The sequence below is a fragment of the Squalius cephalus genome (assembly GCF_949319135.1).
Source record: "Squalius cephalus genome assembly, chromosome: 10".
NCBI classification, from domain to species: domain Eukaryota; kingdom Metazoa; phylum Chordata; class Actinopteri; order Cypriniformes; family Leuciscidae; genus Squalius; species Squalius cephalus.
The window spans coordinates 17,446,609-17,467,999 of NC_137131.1; the positions used below are offsets into that span (position 1 = coordinate 17,446,609).

The 21,391-nt window shown below is 36.1% G+C and overlaps 1 protein-coding gene across 3 annotated transcripts; it reads right to left on the reverse strand.

The window, feature by feature from the left end:
• Nucleotides 1–164: 164 nt before the first annotated feature.
• inpp5d (inositol polyphosphate-5-phosphatase D) lies at nt 165–20,088 on the reverse strand. Of its 3 annotated transcripts, XM_079883168.1 has the most exons (27): nt 19,592–20,088; nt 18,944–19,007; nt 16,731–16,872; nt 14,836–15,001; nt 14,500–14,640; nt 14,297–14,387; nt 13,865–13,942; nt 12,978–13,055; nt 12,212–12,335; nt 11,702–11,808; nt 11,443–11,545; nt 7,762–7,958; nt 7,484–7,601; nt 7,276–7,372; nt 7,016–7,154; nt 6,231–6,339; nt 4,953–5,041; nt 4,754–4,835; nt 4,576–4,665; nt 4,341–4,451; nt 4,117–4,196; nt 3,933–4,020; nt 3,345–3,491; nt 3,154–3,217; nt 2,735–2,959; nt 1,478–1,914; nt 165–530 (listed from the first exon to the last, which is right to left on the reverse strand). In XM_079883168.1, exons 1-27 carry the CDS (start codon nt 19,729–19,731, stop codon nt 481–483), a joined length of 3,357 nt encoding a protein of 1,118 aa, XP_079739294.1. In that variant the 5' UTR covers nt 19,732–20,088; the 3' UTR covers nt 165–480. The 3 variants fall into 3 exon arrangements, with proteins under 3 accessions (XP_079739294.1, XP_079739295.1, XP_079739296.1); XM_079883169.1 differs by lacking the exons at nt 4,754–4,835; nt 4,953–5,041 and having other exon boundaries at nt 19,592–20,087; XM_079883170.1 differs by lacking the exons at nt 16,731–16,872; nt 18,944–19,007; nt 19,592–20,088 and adding an exon at nt 15,311–15,433.
• Nucleotides 20,089–21,391: the final 1,303 nt, after the last annotated feature.

Consider the following 21,391-nt stretch of genomic DNA (forward strand, 5'->3'; position numbering starts at 1 on the left):
GATCAAACTAGGTAAGCACTACACTTATGATTATGGACTCTGCAATGCCATATAGCCTCCTGTAAAACAAGTTACACTGCTTGATTTCCTAAGAACAACTATTGGTGGCCTAAATATTAAAACTCAGTCATTTAAAGTGCGTTTCCAGACCAAAAAAAGCCAATAACTGTACAACACTTGGTTTTATTAGAAGATTACAACTTTCTCCTTTTAATAAAATATTTTAAGCAATATGAAATGTTGAAACACAGGTTGATGGAAAGATTGCTCTATTTATGACTATATGCAGTAACATTCAAACTGTTAAACATTCATAATCATTTTTAAATCATTATCCAAGTTCCTTTTATTGTTTATGCACTTATTAATTTGAGTACTCAGAGAATAAGAAGCTTATGGCTTTTGTCCAGTACAGAGTCTAAAGTATGAGATATCACACCAGCGCTGAAAGGTCTATTGCCATGGCATGCCAATAGAAAATCATTTTAAAGGCCGTCCCATCTTCAGAGGTTGCGACGACTCATGGTGCACTGAGGACAGATGTTGCAAATGGAAAAAGAAGGGAAAATGAATTAAATAAATGTTGAACAATTAAATATATTACAATATCAAATATCTCATTCTTAATCTAAGCTTTTTATTAGTTACACTACCAGCCAAAAGTTTAGAATAATTCATATTTTTTTATGTTTTTGAAATAAGTCTCTACTAAAGCTGGATATATTTGATCAAAAATACAGTAAAAACAGTAATATTAATATTATTACACAAAAATATTGTTAATATTATTAAACAAAAATATTAAGCAGCACAGCTGTTTTCAACATTGATAATAATAAGAAATGTTTCCTGAGCATCAAATCTACATATTAGAATGATTTCTGAAGGATCATGTGCCACTGAAGACTGGAGTAATGATGCTGAAAATTCAGCATTCAGCAAAATTTTAAGATATACTCAAATAGAAAAAAGTTATTTAAAATTGTAATAATATTTCATAATATTACCGCTTGTACCATGGGCATCGCTAGACCCCTTTTCAAGGGTTGGCCTTCTATCGCTTGTCAACAATAATTGCGTGTCAACAACTCTACACTTTAGGTAAAGACAAAATTCATATCCATTTATATCAAAAACAGTATTTAAAAAAGTATCAAAATATGGACACTTTTTTTTGATGATGGTGTCACGTGCCCCAGTACTGATGAAAGGCTAGAAACGCCTCTGGTTTGTACTGTATTTTTGATCAAATAAATGCAGCCTTGGTAGGCATATAAGAGAGTTCTTTCAAAAACCATCATAAATAATGTTCTCATGATTATTTTTTAGCCTAATGGGTTGGGTTAGATCCCATTATAATCGCTGGAGCTGTCTACATGCACCCCTTAAATTGCGCTTGAAGGATGAAGGATGAGATAGAGAGCCCTGATCTACAGTCTTCCGCAAGGAAGGAATGTGGAGCATATAGTTATCATACCATCTTTGGGTTGACCTGGTCTGGTTTGTGGTCGAATCTTGGATGGGAGCTCTGAGCTGTCTCTGTAGTCTCTAGGCTTTGGTTGAAGCTCTTGTGGCTGACCAGAGCGAGACTTCACAGGAACCGGAGGTCTGTTGGGCCCAGTCATGCCACCTTCAGAGCGAGAAGGCACCACAGGCTTCTTGGTGATGATCTGGGATTGTAGACCGCTGCTCATGGTGTTTGTGGCTGAGGATGTGTGAGGTTTGGTTTCTGAACAGGTGAAGGAGCGATAGCGAGGGGTCGGAACAGGGGCCTGACGGTCAGCGTCAAGGTCTGTTTTGGGGAAGGAGAAGTGAGGATCTGGAGGAGAGAGATGGTCTTTCCCCCCTCGTGATCCACTCATTGAGCCATAAAGGGGATTGTCAAACATCTCTGGAGGTTGTCCATCCTCAGATCTGTAGCCAAAAACAAATATGCAAAATTTTATTTAGTATATTAATCTGGAATCACTTTAAGAGATGCAACCTGTCAGGTTGAGAAGTATTTCGTTTGTACACAGTTTTTTGTTTTGGTAATCAAAAATAATATTTTAAATTCCAAACAAATGTCACAAAAAAAATTAGGAACGCACCATAATAAAAAAAAAAATTATGATGGCTGACAAACCAATAATTGGCAGATGTTAAAATTGTACACTAAAACCTAAACCTGTTATCATTGTTTAAATGCTAAAAGTGAATTTAGGCATCACAACATACCATAATATACAATATGAAAAACTGATTCATTCTGAGATGTTTTTAAACTAATAATTATTATGTTACATGACAGCAAAAATGGTCTAAATGTAAAGAAGGGGAAATGAATCATGCACAAGTATCCAACATCAACTGACTGATAAATTAAAAACTCGAATTTGCCAGATAACCTTTGACTAAATCAAAGACCTTTGTCAGATGACATGACAGATATATTGATGAGATAAAGGAGATAAAAATGTGAGGTCACACTTTAATTTAGGGTCCAATTCTCAATATCAACTATGAACTACAACTTTTGCCTCAATAAAGTCCAATTACACCTTATTAATAGTTGTGAGGTAGTTATTAAGTTTAGGTATTGGGTGGAATTAAGGGATGTAGATATGGTCATGTAGAATAAGGCATTAAAATGTACTAATAAACAGCCAACGAACATGCATGCTAATAAGCAACTAGTTAAAAGTGAGAATTGGACCCTAAACTAAAATGTTACCTAATGTCAAAATATACTTACATAGGGGTTGATGCCTTTGTAGTTGGGCTGGATGTAGCATGGTCATAACTAGACTTTTTTGGGGAGAGATTGCCATGCGTCATGTCCTTTGATGAATGTCCAGAGGATGGCCCTGTTCTAGGGGACATAATGTTGCTGGCGCCCCTGTCTGCCAGGTTATTGCTCTTGTAGCCTACACCCATATAACTGGGGTTACTTATATCAGAGGCGAGGACTGAAGAAGACCTGTCAAAGAATGTCAAAGTTATATATTTGTACAAAAAATAACCGAATCTAATTTTTGTAAAGAATTGTGATTAAGAAAATATAACGTCATTTAAAAAAAAAAAGTAATTCAATAATAACATAACACTTTGTATATAAGCATCTGCTAAATAAATACATGTAAATGGCAAAGAGGGAAGATGCGAATATTTTACATTTTGGTACTATCTCCTGATTTCCCTTTACCAGCTCCTGGGTCATCTCCGACTTTAATGAAATCTGGAATAAAGAAAAATAATCTTAAGGAAAGGAACATAGCCTCGATACTCAGGAAGGAAAGCATTACATCACGATCGTGGACCGGTTGTGTCAGGCATTGCTGTACAGAAACACATTGTGCACTCACCATACAGCTTCTCTGCCTGTTTTCCTTCAGATTTAGGGAGTTGAATGCCACCTGTTAGATGGCCTGTGTGCTCTCCATGATGAGTGAGTTCGATAGAGAACTCAGTGTAAGAGCTTTCAGCAGAACGCAGAGCAACACAGCCCTCGCCTACAGACAGAGCGCAGCGTTATTGTGTTTGAATGCATACGACTATTCCAATACTAATCAGAATATGGTCTTATTCTGATTATGTAAGCATCACGTGCACACATGCTATAACCAGATAAAGTCAATATTCCAGTTTTTAGAAATCATATGCCATCATGTTCATCCGAATTTTGAGTCACGTAAACACCTTATTCGGAATATTCACCATGACTGAACTATCTTATTAACATACAACATTTATTCCGTTTATTTGGAATATTCTGATTTCATGTTTACAGGAATATTCCAATAGCCGTGGTGCATGTTAAACATAGTTTTCTTAATAAACTATGAACTTTAAAAATGAAATCAGAAAACGATGTGCTTGCAAGTTACCAAGCCAGCTAAAATTCCGAGCATGTGAGTACTAGTAAACTTTCACACATTTTAGGTAACCCTTACCATATGACTCATCACAATCTGTAGATTTAACGCAGATGAGGATGTGCTGATCAAGGAGGTATTCTGGGTCTGCAATGATGGGCGTGAGCTGCAAAGTGATTTCACAAAGATAAGGTAATGCGTGATGGCTGAGCTTTCAATGTATAATGTTTTTTTTAAAACGTTTTATCAATAGAGTTTTTACCTCAACTTGTCCCCCAAATCGTACTTTTATTGAGCCCTCTGTGTTCTCTTGGTTTTCTCCTTCAGGACTCTTCACAAACTCTAGAAAATGAATAGGAAGTATTTAACTTCACTTTTCTCTTTTTGCAGTAGCTTATGTGATCTTACAAAGAAAAAGGTGTGGGATTCAAATGATTTGTGATCATTTAAGACATAAGAGAAAGTAAAAAGGCTATGGCTCCTCACTCTCCAAGCAGCTTGAGTGATACTCAATGAAGAACTTGGTCTTGGATTTAGTCAAAAGTTTAGCCACACAGTTCATGATCTTTATAGCACCCTGAGCATCCGTTGACAGATCTGTAAAGAGCAAATGAGTTCATAAATAGTGCATTAGCACAACGCACAAGACAGCTGGCCGGGATGCAAAGTTTCTCTATTAAAATGGGGATGTTGCCATAGTGAAATATTTACAACATCATACCATTTTTTGAGACAAACTGAGAAGTCACACCAACATCAAATGTGGCAAATACAGGGGAATGGTCACTTGTCATGATATCATTGGTGCATCCTAAAAAAATCAGAGAGAAATATTGGTTAATGTAGTGATGTCTTTCAGCCGCATTATACGACCTCCATTTTAAATATAATGAACTAACCATATGAGTTGCAAACCACATGCACCATAGGGTAGGACTTGCGAAGCACACGATCACACCATGAAGGCAAGTTGTATTTTGTCTGTTTGTGAGATAAAATATTTATGAAAAGAGGATTTTCCATCATTAAATTCAATTTTATAATATATCTGCTGCATGGGGAAGGTTGTTCAGATGTATGGTGGCTTTCACGCTATACCCCAGTGGCTTTGGCTTTAGTGTAGGCATATCTCTCTCGTGTGTCTCTCTCAAAACGATACGTGGGGGCAAATGTAATCTCCTCCTCCACTGTAAAGTAAAACATATGAATGGAATGGAATATGATATTAAGCACGCTTCAATTACTCAAGAAATTTGGCATAACATACCTTGCTGACATATATATGTATACTACGGTGAAAAAGTTTGGGGGAAAAATAATACTTTTATTGAGTAAGTATGCATTAAATTTTAAAACTATTCATTAAAGAATCCTGAAAATAATGTATCATGGTTTCCACTAAAAAATATTAAGCAGCACAACTATTTTTAACATTGATAATAATAAGAAACATTTCTTAAGCATCAAATCAGCGTATTAGAATGATTTGTGATCATGTGTCACTGAAGACTGGAGTAATGATGCTGAAAATTCAGTTTTGCCATCACAGGGATAAATAATATTTTTTAGAGATAATATAATAATAAAAAAAAAAATTCATTGTAAACATATTTCAATTATTATTATTTTTTAAATAAATGCAGCCTTTGAGCATGAGAGACTTTTATTAAAAACTTCTTTTTTTTTTATCTTATCAACCCCAAACATTTGAACAGTAGTGTATGTATTTCTTCTAAATTTAGTGTATAGTACCTTATATAGTAGTTTGATGTTAGGCTAAACCCCACTGGATATGCAAAAATGATAATACAAACTATCAAAAGAAAATCTGTTTTGGATTAAAGTTAGTAAACCTCAAATCTCTAACTGATTCAAAGTTGAGGCGTGTGAGTTTTTGTTTTGTTTTGTTGATAATAAAATACTTAAAATACTCTCATATCCCATCCCATCTGTGTAGAGAAACTATAAGTGAGCCATTCACAAGTGGAAGTGTAAACAGTGTGGTAATTTCAACATTTCTCTATTTGTTTGAGGTCTTTTTGTAGCAATATTGTCTCAACTAAAGGGTGTTTTGGCTACGACTATCTGTTTGGAGCAGGGATGAACGTTGAGTAACTTTGTAGTTGAGTAATCAGTAAGTCAAAATTATATTGGTGATCAAAATAATAGGTAAATTATGCACAAGTGCAACATCACAAATAATAGTTTCAAAATAAAAAAAGCTAGATTAGACAAATAACCTAAAAAATGATAACAATATTTTTATCATTCTACATGTTCCTATTCTATGCGCACAAAAGCGTATATGTTGTGGTTAGAACCGATGCTGTGTTTAGACAGTGAGTTTAGGTCAATGAAAGAAAGGTGGCTTCTCACCGTATTCTAAGAAGACCTTTTTCTCTTCCCTCTCTATGCTCAGCTGATCTTTGGCCAGCAGTTCCTGATACTGCTGCTGTTTGATCTTCATCACAATGTTCTCAGCTTCCTGCAAAGAGCAAACAACTATGCAAAGCTTCTGTCTTTTCCTGTCAGTTGATGTCAGGAGCTGCAGTACGTGGCAGCTCTTTTCTTAATAGAGGAACTGCCTGTTCATATACATGAAAGCTCTCTAAACCACAAAGGCACTTCATGCCTCAAAGTATCATAATGTGGGTAACTGATGCATAATTTGTCCGTAGACACCTTTTTTATCAACATGAAGAGTGTTTAAAATACATAAAAATGTCTTCAATAGATCATTTTAAACGGTTCTGCGGTGTGACAAAAGAATTCTCTCACTTCATTTGAACTCATGAAATATACATGCATAGTAACTATAAATTTTTTTAAAAAACTTCATTTGTAGACATCTGTTAAATACAATTCAAATTAATTTCGAATCAAATATGTTAAAAAATTACCTCTACAGTGTTTTATTACTATTATCAGATAAACAATAGAGTATACAATTCAATATAGTTAACAATAGAGTATACTTAGAAACAATAATTACAAAATCTTTATGGAATTCAAACAGCTTTATTTCACCCCAGTTGCAAAACTGTACAATCTAGGTATAAATTCCCTCTTTGATATAAAGTTTCCAAATGAAAGAATTGTCATCCTTTAGATGCATTTACTGGAAAAAGCATGTTTGCTGATGAACATTCACTTGAACCTACCTGTGATGGTAGGTCAACCCTATAATTCAGATCCCCCAGCCAGAAGAGGTGTGTGAAGCGATGTGTGATGTCAAAAGGATTAAGTTTCTTATCTCCCAGATTCAGAAAACGCAGAATACTGATGTAGTTCTGGTTTCGCCTAGAAAAGGTACAGTAATCAAGTTACTTGTATTACTTATTATTATTATTATTATTATTCATGTGTATTTTATGTCAATGTCTCATTTGTCACACTGGCAGGTTTTTGGGTTGTGGCTTACCTCAGTTTCTTTTCACTTCCCGAGGTCAGGTGACTGTTGACAAACCCAAAGGAGGTTCTATTAAACATAAAAGACACCCCCACTGCTCCTTTATTCCCTTTAAACACACATACACACATAATTAGCTTTTTTACATACAATGAAGTAGAATACAAAGCTTGCTTTGCACTTCCTATTAAATGTTTCGGGGAAAAGGCTATTAACAAACCCAGAGCATTAGCTATGCCAGTCTTAACACTATCAGAGAAGACGTGAGAGAAGCGGTTCTCATGTTCCGGCTTGGCTAGAACCACAATCCGTATACTCCACAGTGTCTGAGTGGCTATCTGTTAAAAAACACATAGCTGTCATTATTTAGCTTATATGCTAGGCCATTTAACACATTCATTGTCAGGAGTAGTCATAACATAGATATGAATAAACTATTTAGAATAAACAATGAGCTGATGTTATAGGCAAACCACATAAGGCACCCGAATCACTTACTTGTTTGAAGCTAATGTTGGTTATATCCCTAAGGGCTCCCCTAACGGTTTCTATCCAATCCTTCTCTCCCAGTGGGTCCTCCTGTGTCCCAATTACATAGATATCATGTGGGATTTGATTGGCTGTGTCATCGTGGGTTTTTCCCTGACCCTTTGACTGCAACCAGGAAGTGATGTTTTGTGGTGGATTCGCATTTCCTGAATGGACAGCACAAGTTCACTTCATCTCTAGTTAGTGCACATTTAATCTCTTATACCAAAAAACTGTACTTACAGTTATAATATAATATTAGTGAAATTAATAACCACTTATGCGCACTTAAAGAGAGCACACATTCAAGACTGTGTAGCTAATGTCAAATTAAAGGTTTTACTTTAAAGTACATTTTAAATCATTTTGTTTTAATAATGCTTTGAAGTACTTAATTTGATGTCTTGACATTACTTTTGATATTACATTTAAAGTTAATATATTTTAAATGTACTAAATTGCAAGTTCATTATTACAAAGGTGTAATTATATACATGATATGACATAAAAAATGACATCAAATGACATTTAAATATATTTTACTTTACCATAAATGTGTATCGGTACATTTGTCAGTTCACTTTAACCATATTTCAGAGACAATAGAAGTAATTATGAAATTACATATAAAAACACTCTGAAGTCCTTGAAAGTGGGTAAAGAAAACACTTAACTAATTGCAATTCATAAAAATTCTAACCATTATACAATTTCATTTAACTGTAAATGGCATGCCATTAAGTGTTTGAAAACATTACATTCAGTTCGCACTTAAGTATCTTCTTTAGTATTATATTAGTATATTATTTATGTAATAAATTTAAATATGCTAAAGTGAGATTATAAAAAAACGTGTACAGCACTTAGATCACACTATTTGTGCTTCAGCTCCAAAAATATCTGAATTGAGGAGACCTTGAGAAGCTTTTTTGGACTAAATAAACTGAAATGTATACTACACTCAAAAAAATGCTGGGTTGTTTCTGTAAACAAATTGTTGGGTTGATTGTGCTGGGTCAAAAAGTTGGGTTGTTTGGGGTACTGTAAACACATTATTGGGTTGCTCATGCTGGGTCAAATGAGTTGTAAGGGGGTCATTCACAAATAAACCGCTGGTTGGGTTATTTTGACCCAGCAACTGGTTACTTTTTTCATTCTTGCGGAACTTTCTGGATTCTTCACTTCTGACTCGAGGAGCACGCCACTCGGAGCAGGCAGTGTTTTATGGTAAGTTAATATGAATGTTTACCTATATTTTTAATAAGTTGTGGTGGTAGCAGCAAGCTAATTTCACTGTTCAACATAGGCTACAGTCTTTGATATGGAAGTGTGAGGGGTAACGTATTTATTCTGTGAAACATTAATCAGCCACAGCTAGCCGGTTAATTTTTTTTTTTTACAAAAGGCTGCATCGTTATATCCTTAGTTTAAATTAAACCAGCTATATCAGCAGCCTTTTTGAAAATGTAAATTCTAAATTCATCATGTAATTATCGTAGGCCTATTCATTGTGGACGTTGCGTATTTAAAAGTAAGAAAAGTGTTTTGTATGAAATCCATACGCGCAGTTTCCCTCACAGGGCTCGCACGTAAAATCAGCGGGAAATGAATCTTTAATGTAGGCTACGTTAGGCTAGCTAGTGATTTGTGAGTGAAAAGTCTGCTGGCGTAGTTTTAGAAATACTCGTCTGAAGAAGTGACTGAGGTAAGTTCCAGCACAGTCTGCGTGTGTCTTCTGTAATGTCTCGAACCATCGTTTCTGCCAAAAAAAAAGGCTTTCAAGAGCTTGATATAACGTTAGCCCTTTTTTTTAGTAAATGTATGACTTGCAATCTTTATAAACATCGACTGAGGAAATGAGAAATAAATGGACAGGCGCCAGTTTTGAGAAGAAAAGTATACCCATTTAGTTGAACGAATGATCTTCAATATTTAAAACTTAAAAAATGTAAACTTACATGATAGCCTACCCTACCACCATGCATGTCATCTTTCATTTTATTGTGTGTAACGTTAAGTTAACATCTAAACGAGGCGATCATCAGCGCTGCCAGTCAGGAGATTAACGAGCAGCTTTGTGGGTTTGTGAGTTTTAATGTTAAAGACACTATCAACATTACAGTAATATTTTACTTTTAATAAAATAATGTTTTATTTTAATGCCTTAATGTTAAAAAATATTTGTCCAAATTACTCTTTTATTACTATAATTCAGTTTTCACATTTGGTCATTTGGTAATGTTTGCAATAATAATTGCATATTCAATAATAAATTGATACTTCCACAAAAAAAAGCAGTTTTATTGCAACACTCTCTAAGTGATTGTCCCGGGAAGCAGACACACTCTGTCAGTTTAAATCTAAACTAAAACGCATCTCTTTTACCTGGCATTCATATAGAACATTATACATTTCTATTATTCAAATCAGTTAAATGATTATTAGGCTGCATAGGTCAGCCGGAACCGGGGACACTTTCCTATAACACCTGATGTACTCATTATTTAATAAGAAGAATGGCATGTATGCTAATGTTTGTCTTTCTGTTCATTCTAAAGTTTACTGAAGTCAGCCGGATCCAGGCCGTATCCAGATCAGAAGGTGGACCTGCGCCTGGACCCATCCATGACGCATCCCTGAAGTGCCAGCCTCATCCGCCCTGTGAAGGCCTCATCGACACGACTGATCCTCAACAAACTCGTCTCCATACCGGTGTGATGACTCCAACTTCCAACCAGATGGAACTGAATAAATATTCTGAATGTTCTTATTCTATCTGACCTCTGATCTGTAATGCTGCCTGGATCATAATCATACACTGTTCGCTCGATGGCCAGAGGAGAACTGAACGACTGAGCCTTCTTCCCAAGGTTTTTCTTTCTCCGTTCTGTCACTGATGGAGTTTTGGTTCTTTGCCACTGTTGCCTTGCTTAGTTGGGGACATTTAATATTCAACAATATTATTGATTTGCCTTAAGGTGGACGATGACGCAATTTTCTTCTAGAAACAAACTTTGTTGTATTATATTCATGTTACAGTATCACTGTGAAGCTGCTTTGATACAGTCTGTATTGTAAAAAGCGCTATATAAATAAAGATGACTTGACTTGTGTAATCAACAGGTGAGGACCAACATGGTTGAATATTTACAAAATGAGATGACTGGTGAATTGCTGCACATTCCTTGCCTCAGGGATGAAATGAGGTGGGCCTTTTTGTCAGACCTTTGACATTGATTAACATTTGTATTTGATAAAGAAAAGTATTAAAGAAATGTATAAAATAAAATAAAATAAAAAATGAGATTGAAATCATACAGTGGCCTCTCTGGTTTATTGTATTACAGAGATAATAATTATTTAATTCATAATATAAAAAATATTTGTTTCTAATTTTATTAAGGCAATGAGACAAGAAATAACCCAGCACATGAGTAAGATTTAACCCAGCAAGAGGGTTAATTTCACCCACTGGTTGGGTCAAATGAATGACCCAGAAATATGGGTTAAATGGTAAAACCCAGCACTTGGGTTAAACCAACCCAGCGCGTGTTCTGTCCAATAGTGACCCAGCGGTGTGGTTAAGGTTGGGTTATTTTTTAACCCAGCAGTTTTTAGAGTGTATATGTTAATAGGCTAAATGCATCTTACCCATGTTCCAGGTGCCAACAAAGATGGTGATCATATCCGGCTCAGGTTTTCCTGAGTGCTTGTTCTTCATCTGCTGTAGAAGCTGGCAGAAGCCTTCTCTTTTCTGAAAATGTGTTTTGAGATACTCATTTACACACAGGAGCACATTAAAAACACACACAAAAATATGCAAACTGTATATTATTGTTCATTTATGTGACTGCCTAAAAAACGTCCATATAAAAAAAAGTCCTCGCTACTGTGACAGTGGCATTTTTACCTTTGTGTCATCAAAGACATAGTCTTTGCGCTGAGTTTTTTCCTTCTCTGTCTCGACCACCAATGCTAGTCTGTTATGCATCTTCTGAGACTTCACCAACTGCAAGACTGAAAATTAAGAATTTAGCATGTTGCCATTATTTCCTAGTTAATAGGTAATTTCACACATTTTGGTAACATGGCTCTCGGGAATACTAGATTCTGATCGCAGAATTTAGAGGTCAAATATTTAGTATAATGACCACCACTGAACTGTATATTTGACTATTGTGACTGGCAACCGATGTCTCTTGAACCCAGTGTTTGATTTACATAAGAAAATAAGTTAAAGTAAACAAGATAATACACATTATCGCAACCCTTTAGGATGAAGACTGCTTTGCGTTTGGGTCCTGATAATCCTATCAAGATTTATTTTTGCAGTGAAGGCCTGCGGAATTGTCAATATTGGAAAATCGTAATCACATTCAAATGTATATGGTTATGTAAGTGATGAAATGGTTCAGCATACTTTTATTGTGCACAAAATATTTATCCTCAGGTCCATCTTTGGACTTCTTGAAGTAAACCTTCCCGCCTTCCACATCTACTTTGAGGTACATTTTGTTTGAAATACCGAGGGAGTCGCATTTTACCTGTTAACACAGAAAAGGACAAGTAAAATTAAGTTCAGCATTTCTGATGTGACAAAAATAGTTATAAAGGTTATCTATGATGGCTGTGTGCAGAGGCAAATATCATCGCCTATCGCCACATAGCACTAATTTGCATGTGGTTTTGGAGTGCAAAGCAGTCGCAATGAAAACCTCCATGCTTTCATTATTATGACATCATTACAAGCAGGAAGAAGGTTACAGGTTATGACTTTCACTTCGGATACAGTAATCAAACAACATGAATTTATATACAGTATTTATATTTATTTAAATATTTATGTACTAATCAACTAAGCAATTGTTTAAAAATTGCCCTTGTTTAAAAATTGCCCTTATTTTAAAAAAAAAAATAGGTAACACTTTACAATAAGGTCTGATTTGTTAACATTAGTTACTGCATTAACTAACACAACAATAAACAAGCTGTTTTTACAGCATTTATTAACCTTTGTTAATGTTAGTTAATAAAACATTTTTTTAATAATTGTTGAGGTTATTATAAACTAAGATTAATAAATGCTGTAGTATTGTTCGTTAACTAATGTAGTGTTACCATTTAGTGCTAACTAATGTTAAGTGTTACCAAAAATGGTATATTTATTGTTGAACTGAATTTCTTACTTCAAACATCACAGGAGGAATAAGTGACTTTCTGTGCCCTCCATCATATCCGACAAATTCAAACACAGCATTCTTGGTCTGTAAATAAGAGGGTATGTTAGTCTACATTATCACACGGCTCTGTGGAATGCTTGATTCTCATTGGTCAATCGCGCCATCCAGCGGTATGTTATTCCCCGATAACTACCGCTGAAAACAGATAACACAGCCTCATCCAGGTTACTGAAGTCAGCAGCGCTACACGCTTGCTAGGAACGTTTTTTCTTTGTGGAAGTTATGTGTTTGTCAGTCAAATCAATATTTTTTGTACAGTTATTTAATTATGTCATACAGTATCGTGGACTCGCTCTCTCTTGTTTCATACAAATGCAGCTGCTGCCATTTTGCAACTATTGTTTTGTACACTGTTGGATTATAAAATAAAAAACAGGTACGGTTTTAATCTAAAATCTCAAAAGCTTTTAATCTTTAACAGTTTCATCTCAGATCAATATCTCTTAACCCTTAATTATTTATGTGGTGAAATGCCGTGTAATTAGTGGTATGACTGTATCATATCTTTAAAAATATCCATCTAGTTCGAACTTGCCATGCTAGCAACTGCTCTCTCCGGGGATTCTTTGCGTTTAAAGACCATATAAATTATTTCAACTCAGATCAATATTTCATGTCTAATTATTTACTTGTGGCAAGTATTATATTACTATGTGGCAAGTAGCCGTGCTAATAATAAGCACTTTGCGTCGGGGTCCTGATCACCCTGTTGGGGTTTATTCTGAGATAACAATAGGCTGGATGTACATTATCCCTGAATTAAAGTTCCCAACTTCCCAATAAGATTTTCATTTCTATGTTTGCAGTCATCCATAAATAAAGAACAGTGTTACCTTGTCTTCTAGTGAATATATAAGCTTAGTCAGTTGCTCCAGTCTGAAAGCCACAGACTGATTTGCATCTCCAGAAAGCTGGAAAAGAGTAAAAAAAAATTTAAAAAAATGTGGGAAAAAAACCCTCAACATACCACTTTTTTGTACATATTATTGTCGTTTCTCATTTCTTTACTTGTCTGTATAGGGGAAACAGCAAGTGTTTCAACACATTTTTTGGTCCTAACGTCTGTGACAGTGGTTTATTGCGCAATGTGTCCCAAGATTGATTGTAATATTCTAATATCTGCTACAAATAAAAACTACTTAAATCCCTAAATCATATAAAGCAGTACAAAGTCAGTTACAAAGAGTACTGTTGTTACAAGCTATGTCTTTGTACATTTTGTGCATGAAATTGAACACTTCCTGGTTTGATTCATGCTTACTGACCTGACTCCTTAGTCTCCCAGCTCCAGGAGACAGCGGTGGATCCAAAACTTTCTGCAGTGCCTCAAGACTCGGAAGTGTGCGAGCAATTTCACTACGAGCAAGTAGGAATGTCAATTAATGTTAATAAAATGCACGATAAATAAAGTGTCAATACCAAAATAGTCAGGTTTCAGAATTCACACATTTTTCAGAACAATTTGTACCTGTTTAGGTTTTTGCAGATACTCTGTGTGAGCTTTTTTAAGTGGGGAAGAGTCGGGTTCCCATTCTGAACCTGTTCTGCATCCAGACACACAGATGTGCGGAAATACTCCTGAATTGACTTCTGGTGGTCCTCTGATAGACTGGATATTGAACATAAGAATCATTAGCACATTAACAGAACAAGGCTACTCAGTACAATCACTCTGAACTGACACAGTTTAAGTAATCTTGCATCAGATAGAATTAAATCATAATGTATTTAACAAGAAATTGTTCTTATTAAGGTAAGACAGATTCATCTAGCATTGTATTAAATTGTACTAAATAAATTGTACTTTGATATGTCGATTTGCTGCAAACGCTGGAGATAGGTGTCCGAGATGGAGGGACGGGCAAGCTCTGTTCCCCTATCGGTTCCTCTGGACGAATCACTGTGGCAATCTTTACTTTCATTACCTGAGATATTCCTGGGTGGCAACTGAGGCGGCAAACTAAATTGTTCTGTGGAAATGGAGATTTGACCAAACAGTTTCATTGAAGTTAATGTAACCATTAACTTCAAAGCTAACATTTTATAACTGTCACATCGTTCCCAAAATTACAGTGGGGTCAAAAAGTCTGAGACCACATTAAAATAATAGAGAGAAAACAAGAAAAAGAAAAGAAAAAAGATAAATGATTTCGTTCTTTAATCCAGTGGTTCCCAAACTTTTCTGCCATGTCGCGTCACAGACAGCATCACTGATTATAATGGGTTCTATTAGCTTCATGTTGCTTTGACGTTTGAAGTAGATTCTGCTTTGTGTTTACCTGGCACTGGCAATCCTTTCACAAACTTGTCCATGCTTATGAGGAACGATGCAGACTCATATTTTTACACATCTCGTTGCAAAACTCAATCCTGACTCTTCAATCGCGACGTGCCATCTAGTGGTCTGTTATTCCCCAACAGCAACCACGACCACTAACTCTCTCTAACACTCATCTTTGATCATCAAAATTAAATATTGAAAGGTTTTTTCCTTGAAAAAAAAAATCATCATGCCTTAAAATAGCTTGAATAACTCTACACCTTTGCCTAATTTCGTATACGCAGTTATATGAATATGCAAAGTAGCCCAGCCCCACTCACTCACTCACACCAGCTCAGAGATACACTCGTTGACGTGATTGGTTACAAGGTAGTTTGTGGTGTCAGAAACACCAGCGATTTCAAACCGTGTTTTTGAGACTGTCTTTGGTTCACTGCAGTTTTAAGGACAAAATACTCAGCAACGGTGTTGACTTATGAATTTGCACATGGTTTGTCTTAAAGCATATTAAAAGCACCACATAGACATACAGTAAACAACATTTAAAGCTTGATTTTCATCACAGGGGGACTTTAAGGTAATAAAATATGCCAAAATAATATTTTCTGTTTAATCGTTTACTTACACGGTCAGAAATAGGGGTACAGTAGGAGTCCATTTCTGTCCCCCAAGGTACAATCTACACTAACGTACCCCATAGGGCTTATTATTGGACCTCAAGGTACATATATGTACCTTTTGAGGGTCAAAAAGCATTAAAAGGTGTATGTACCGTTTCTTTTAAAGGTTAAGGTACAATATTGTACCCTTGAGGGTACAGCCCCAGTGACAAGCCATTGTACCCCTAAAGGTACAATTATGGGTACTATACGGTTATCCAGACCACATGTGATGACCTACCCCAACCCCGCCCCTAAACCTACCCGTCACTGGGGTTACGACCAACCAAGAGCGGTTGTGGTCACGTGTGGTCAGGTGTGGTCCGGATAACCGTATAGTACCCAATTATGTACTTTATTTTCTGAGAGTGTAACCAATGTGGCAAGTAGCTCCATAATAAGCAGGATAACTCTGCAGTGGGGTCTTGCACCCTCGATAGGTACACTTTCTGTACACTTTCTTTTAGCCTGGCCGTGCACCCCTTTTTATAACTCCAGGCCCCCCAGTTTGGGAACCACTGCTTTAACCAAACTTTTCACTGAAATTGTTATGCTAATAATATTCTTTGTAATAAAATAAAATACTACAATCTACTAATATAATATAATGATAGAGTTTGTAACAAAAATAAATTGAGAAACTTCAAAAGAGAAGAATTTTTTAGTGGTTTTGCTCTCTAGGTATGTACATTATCATGGTAACAGCAACTATAAATGTGTTTCTGAAACCATGGACAAAGCTTATTGTAATTGACTTACCTGGTTCCTCCTCCGGCTCCTCCTCCTTCTCCTTCTGCACAGCATACTGAAGGTGTGTGACCAGACCCATGTTCTCTTTATAATATGCCTCCACCAGGTCTGGCAGCAGAGCGAAGAACCGAATAGGCACACCCTCTGATGCCTACAAAGCCAAGTACCCAGATTAACAAGAAAAATTCTGAAGGCTGCGTTCAAATGTTCAAGATGCATGGCATTTTACGATATACAAAATCATTATTTGCATAAACATGTTCAGCACTCCCAGCAATAATCCCAGTGACTCTCTTAGTTGTTCTTCCTTTGTCCGAAATCAATAGCGGTACATTGCATTTATTAATTTTGCAGTCGGTGCCAAGTAGGGTTTATAAGCCACTTTTTCCAAAGGACTTTGGAGTATAAGCTCTTAGTCACCTGGTCTGACTTACGTCTTGATGCTCAGCAAATGTTTTGTGCAATACTATACAAAGTAAGAACAAATTCTAACCAAATATTTATTTAAAAAACTTGATGATGTGGAAAAGCACACGATATTCAGAAAAATTCAGCACACATACTGTATAGTACTTTGTCCTCTGTCAACAACCAAAATGCCTCTAATGTTAGATCAAATTCACACAGTCTTTATACTTTTGGCTATGGAGAAAATGAAGGAAAATGGCAGCATTTTTAGCATTGCGCTCAAAATCATCTCAACACGTCATGCATCTTAGCGTGGCTAATCACAAGATGTCCGACTGGCAATAGGAAACAAGCGTGATCTTTGCATAAAAAACAAATTCTCGGTGGTTTAAGGTCAGCACAGACTATGAATTTCAATTGAATTTTGCAAATCTAATTAAATTAAATGGCATGAACACATTTTTGAAACTTTCCATTCAAGGCGGGGTGCAAGAGGAACCCTGTGGCTTGCTTAACACCCACGCTGATGGATAATTTAAAACTGAGGCTGTGCTGCAACGCAGGCTTGAAAGAGGAAGAACTGTGGTAGAGAGACATTGAAGGGCATTGTACAACTGTTTTTGGTTTAGCCCCGTCCCTTGAGTGCAGGCTACTTTGAAATGTAACGCCAATAGAGAACAATGCAAATTATAATCAAAGGTCACCCGATTTGCTTTCATTATTTTGTTTGTCACGAGAATAAGAGTTTTGTACAACTCGAATAAAACCACCAATTGGTTTTTGCAGCTGCAATGTCACGCTGGAAGACCAATGCTTGCTTTAATGCAGAGGACATAATAGATACTAGCTTGACAGACAAGACGCCCACACAACGGTCTCAGAGAGTCTTTGGCAGCTGAAGAACCAACTGTCACAAGGTCACACATTCATTACCAAGTACAAGATAGTAAATGGCTTGTAGGAGGCCAGATGTTCTGTGCAACTAGTCATAAAAATGGACAGTGTTTTGTCAAGTGACCAGCAGAGTATGAGCGCAACACGTAATTAGCAGATGATTGAGTATATTTGCCTCTACTTTTTGTCTCATCGTGGTTCTATTGTTTTTTTTTGTGTGTTTTTTTTTCACTTGACCACCATTTTAGTGCAACCGGAAAATAAACAGCGTTGTAGACCGATTAACATTATTAAAATAAATGAATAATGCATTTAGCGTGAACAAAAAATCCATGAATTTCATTACAATGGATACAAATATTGCACAATAAAGAACAAACACTTTTCTTGAGCAAAACAATTTACAGAAAAAGCTTCCGAATTACTAACCAATATTTTTAATAACTTAATAAACAATATATAGTTCAAAATGGAGGTCATTGAACATGTTCCTGTTGTATAATGTGACGAACTTGTGGTTCACCTGAAATTCAGCAGAACAATATGTGAAAAGTTAGTTCCAATGAAATCTCTAAATGTTTGCAGATGCCAGTGTTTAATATTTTGTACCTAATGAATGAGATTTTATGGCTGATTAATGTGTTCAAATTCTTCTGGGGTCTACCAAAAGCTTTACTTTTACTAAAGAGAAAAAGAAAAAAAGAAGAAAAAACCATTCTGGTGACTTTCGAATACTTGAAGTCACAAGCAGAAGTGTCTCGGTGCACATCTCAAAATAGTCCCCCAGCACACACAACACCTGCCTGTGCGAATATGAAAGCAGAGCCATTGCAGGAAGCTTCAACCCAAAAAAACCAATGCAAAATATTCTCAACAGAGGTCAGTAACCACTGTCATTTCTAAATGTGGGATTTTCTTACCTGGACTGATAGTTTTTTGTCCTCATTTGGTAATATTCTGTAGGTATACACACAGTTCTGGTACCTGAAAAAGTAAAGATTGAGAAGAATAAAAACATAATGCATATTAAAACAAATTTCATGTCAAATGTCACAATTCACACATAAACAGTGAAAAGGGTCATTTTGCTGAAAGCAGTAATAATGGGAAACCCCTCACCGACTTCCTTGAGTCTCAGTCAACACTGTTTGTTAATAATTCAAGAAACAAGGAATCATACTGGACTTATATTTCATTGCATTCACAAAGCACACTTCAACAGAACCACACATACTGAACAATTTGCAAGGAAACAGGGAAACTGAGAGTTTGCAAACAAATAGGCCTCTGTTTTGTAAAATGATTCCAAGAATGATATACATGTTCAAAGACCTTTATGTATATATATATATGTAATAAGGTTGCAGGGCCAGTGCCACAAAAACCGAGCATGTTTTAATTTTATGACAGACTCAAATGTCACCTCATGCAAATTAATTGACAAACACACTGCAAATGTCACATTTAAACCACAGACCAACTCAAAGCACTCAAACGGTCATGTTTCATCTAATATTAGGGGCAACATATGTGCCCTTCCACCTGAGAGGTACAGCAGCAATACTCACAGAACACAGAGGGCATACGCTCCCTGTATGGATTCGCTGTCCCGCAGGAGGAAGCTCCCATCCTTGCCTGCTTTGGAGAGGAGGTCCTCTGCTGTGGACCGAGTGATATTGCCATGGTACCATGGCTGGTGGGAAAACATCCTTTCCAAAGACTTCTCCCTTCCTCCGTCTGGAGACACCCAGGTTATTTTGGCCCCGGCAGTTTTCAAGAGGAGATCAACATGAGGTCAGCTTTAGAGTCTCACGGTCTGCTTCATTTCGTTGTTACAACTGATAGTCGCTCCTGCTCTGTCGGGCTCTAGGCTCGCTGCTTCTCTCTCTTCCTGTTAGAGGGGCGAAAGCTGCAAAAAGGAAGCAGCCACAAACACAAGGGTGAACTTCCTCATTCTGTGCACACAGAGTCTAAAAACTCAGAGAGAGTGAGCAAGAGAGGAGGCCGAACAGAAGGCTGGTTCACACGTTCACATGGCTCCAACACCTCTTTCTTTTTCACCATAAAAGAGATGAAAAAGGTGTATGTGGTATTGTAGGAGTTCTCGACAGTGCGTTCTTTCATATAAGATCAATGATTAACCCTGCTAACCAAAACTATGAGGAGGACAACCCATGAAAGTGTTAATGGCCATTATGCAAAGTAGAGAAATGTAGATAAACAGTAGTGTAAAAGGCTCTTATTATGAGTTTATCTTTTTGACTAAACCACTGGTCCTGAAAGGGAAGGGACTTGTGTAGCACACTTGTAACATATTCAGTTACATTAAGGGTACTTCCCCTGTAAAATGCTGTTGTGCCCCTAAAGGCACAATATTTGCAAATCTTTTTTTGACCGTATACAGTCACTCTAGATGTATTTAAAGGGACAGTTCCTCCAAAATGAAAATTCTGACATTTCATCATATTGTTCCAAATCCTTCCTTTGGACAAATAAAGGAGACATTGGGCAAGATGTTCATGCTGCACTTTTCCATGCAAATGCAAGATACATGAAAATAAAATGACATACGGCATCATTGACTTGCCATGTTTGAGTATACATAACCTTGAATGAGGTTTGAGAACTGCATGGGGAAACAGATTATCAGTGATTAACGTCTTAAATTTGCATAGCATAAATGCTTCAGAAGTATAAAAGAGAGTTTTTTTTTTTGTTTGTTTTTGTGTTTTGTGATCATACTGCCAGGTATTAAACTTTCTACTTCTTTTGAAAGAAAGGTTTAAAGTGAAATGATTACTGTTTTTGTTTTGTTTTGTTTTGTTTTGTTTTGTTTTGTTTTGTTTTGTTTTGTTTTGTTTTGTTTTGTTTTGTTTTGTTTTGTTTTGCTTTGTTTTGCTTTGCTTTGCTTTGTGATCATACTGCTAGGTATCAAACTTTCTACTTCTTTTGAAAGAAAGGTTTAAAGTGAAATGATTACTGTTTTTGTTTTGTTTTGTTTTGTTTTGTTTTGTTTTGTTTTGTTTTGTTTTGTTTTGTTTTGTTTTGTTTTGTTTTGTTTTGCTTTGTTTTGCTTTGCTTTGCTTTGTGATCATACTGCTAGGTATCAAACTTTCTACTTCTTTTGAAAGAAAGTTTTCAAATTAAATGTTTACTGTTTTTGTTTTTGTTTGTTTTTGTTTTTTGCTTTGTTTTGTGATCATACTGGCAGGTATAAAACCTTCTACTTCTTTTGAAAGAAAGGGTTTAAATGTTTACCGTTTTTGTTTCTTTTTGTTTTTGTTTTGTTTTTGAGGATCGTACTGCCAGGTTCTCTTGAGTAATCCTGAGTAATATACACTGCACACACATTACTGTCCTCTAACTCT

Excerpts from the sequence above, each read along its gene's own strand:
- inpp5d (XM_079883168.1), bottom strand. The coding sequence starts at position 19,731 with ATGTTTTCCCACCAGCCATGGTACCATGGCAATATCACTCGGTCCACA. Across the intron at positions 7,959-11,442 it reads TGTTGGCACCTGGAACATGG|GAAATGCGAATCCACCACAA; the intron begins GTAAGATGCATT and ends CTGTCCATTCAG. Across the intron at positions 4,452-4,575 it reads TCAGTTTGTCTCAAAAAATG|ATCTGTCAACGGATGCTCAG; the intron begins GTATGATGTTGT and ends TGCTCTTTACAG.